General features: G+C 42.8%; 1 protein-coding gene across 1 annotated transcript in view; it reads left to right on the top strand.

Moving 5' to 3' along the window:
- Window positions 1–1150: 1150 nt before the first annotated feature.
- The window catches only part of foxq2 (forkhead box Q2), a 20761-nt gene continuing 19775 nt past the window's right edge, over window positions 1151–2136 (top strand). Inside the window, exon 1 of the mRNA XM_028816932.2 lies at window positions 1151–1677. Within this exon, the coding sequence (XP_028672765.2) occupies window positions 1333–1677 (345 nt within the window). The 5' untranslated portion in view covers window positions 1151–1332. The remainder of the gene's footprint in view (window positions 1678–2136) is intronic.

Below are 2136 nucleotides of genomic sequence, written 5' to 3'. Positions count from 1 at the left end.
GCTGTTTGCTGCACAATGTAGTCTATAGGTCCAATCTACAGGATGAATTTTGCTTACTAAATTAAACCGTCAAATGTGGTTGGATATGAGCCAAGAATGCAAATGGAGTCACTTTGAGTTGTAGTATGAACGTAGCTTAAAACACAACTGGTTCTTCAGATTCCAGTTTGGAGATTTCTCAAGTAGACCTCCATGGTTTTGTACCAGTGATGCTCCTGTCTTTTACCTTCTCCTTCTGTGGATTGTCAAACATGATACAACTATTTAATTTATTAACTACACCTAACTTCCCTTGAATTTCCTCTTTGCTTTTCTCCTCAAACCCTTTTTGGTCTACAGGGTTTCATGATCTTGAATTGACATCTCTTTCCCACAGTTTGAGATTCTGTTATGGCAGTGATTTGTGTCCTCTGGTGTGATCCTGAATTCCAGTGGAAGTTCCTGTCATTGCCATCTTTGGGACTTTAGTTGCCTCTCCAGAGGTTACTTGCGCTCCTTCACTTGGAGGCCATGATGTTCACTAGATTTCCCTGGACCCTATGTAGAAGGTTGGCTGCGTTAATGTTGATTCTTGAGATTCTTCTCAGAAACAGCTAATCGTCTCAGGTGTAAAGTAAATGTGAAATTTGGCTTTCTGGTGGTCTGATTACATTTTGGTACAGTTTCTTGATTGCATTGTCTTTGCTTTCTCAGAAGTCAATTCATAAAATTCATGTGTAAATGTGATTGTCGTGCTTTCACGTTGGAAGTGTCATACTTGACTCAGAAGCAGCCCTTGACTTTGTTTAAATTGACTTCCCTCAGCATTAGGCTTCCACCAAGTGTTTTGTGGAGATTAACACCCCAATCCTTCAACAAAGCTGCTTCGGCAGTCAGAGCCACAACCTCCCTCTGTGGTGCCGCACTTGCAATCCGGACTAATTACTATCCCGTCTCAGGCCGTACTCCTCCATAATCTCTGTCCAAGCTGATTCTGCTGTGAGGGAATTAAAGGGAATATTCTCACCTAACAGTCCCACCCTTGTGCCCCCCCATCCCCTGGTCACTTTCTTGCCAATATATAGGGGTGTTTTAGAGGTTATGTGTTCAGTGAGTTGGGTATTACCAACCAGCTGAGGAACTGGGAAGATCCAAATCTGAGAGCTTCTGGTTGGCCGAGTTTGAGTTGTTGAAGCTACAGGAACTCAGAGTTGGCGTTTGTTTAAATTGCTTCTGGAGTCATTGACCAGTACGGCCCAATTCAATTTGTACATAGTTCGGGGTGTGGCATGCCCACATTGTAAAAATCTCTCACTCGGAATCTGGTTGCCTGTGAAGTCGGAATTGTGAACAATGCAGTGCATGAGTGACACTGGGACAGAGAAGCCGGGCATGGCTTTCACAATTGATTACCTTCTATATGACAAGGGCAAACGGGAGAGAACATTTAAGAAACTACCCTCGCATGTTGATATTCGGGAGGTGCCTGGCACCCAAAATGAGAACCAGCTGCATCATTCAGAAGCAAAAGTAGAAGAGGGATCTGTAAAGGGTGAAAACCCTGGAGTCGCGGGCAAACCAGCACAGTCCTACATCGCCCTCATCTCCAGCGCGATCATTTCATGTCCAGAAAAGAAGCTGCTGCTTAGTGACATCTACCAGTGGATCATGGACCATTATCCTTACTTCAAAAGCAAGGTATGACGCCTCACTTTTAATGTATCAAAATACTGACTCCAGTAGAGCAATGCTGTAGATTCCAGCAGAACAAAAGTCCTCAAGTTCAGTCCAGGCGGTGCCGCAGGGGCTCAGGGTTTTAATTATAAGCCAATGGCTGAATCCTAGCCTGCAAGGGAACTTATTTAATTCAGTGGCTTGTTAGTGTTTTCATTCTTGCGTTGTAGGTTTTCCCCTTTTGAGGATACACAGTGGCATGCAAAAGTTTGGGCACCCTTGCTTAAAATGTCTGTTACTGTGAATAGTTAAGTGAGCAGAAGATGAACTGATTACCAAAAGGCATAAAGTTAAAGATGACACATTTCTTTAATATTTTAAGTAAGATTTTATTTTTATGTTCATCATTCACAGGTACAAAATACCAAAAAAAATGAAAGTGCCTAAAGCAAAAGTTTGGGTACCCGACATGATCAGTGCTTA

Source organism: Erpetoichthys calabaricus, chromosome 12, assembly GCF_900747795.2.
Source record: "Erpetoichthys calabaricus chromosome 12, fErpCal1.3, whole genome shotgun sequence".
NCBI lineage: Eukaryota > Metazoa > Chordata > Cladistia > Polypteriformes > Polypteridae > Erpetoichthys > Erpetoichthys calabaricus.
Note: the sequence above shows the minus strand (reverse complement) of the source record. Positions and strands in the feature narration are given on the sequence as shown.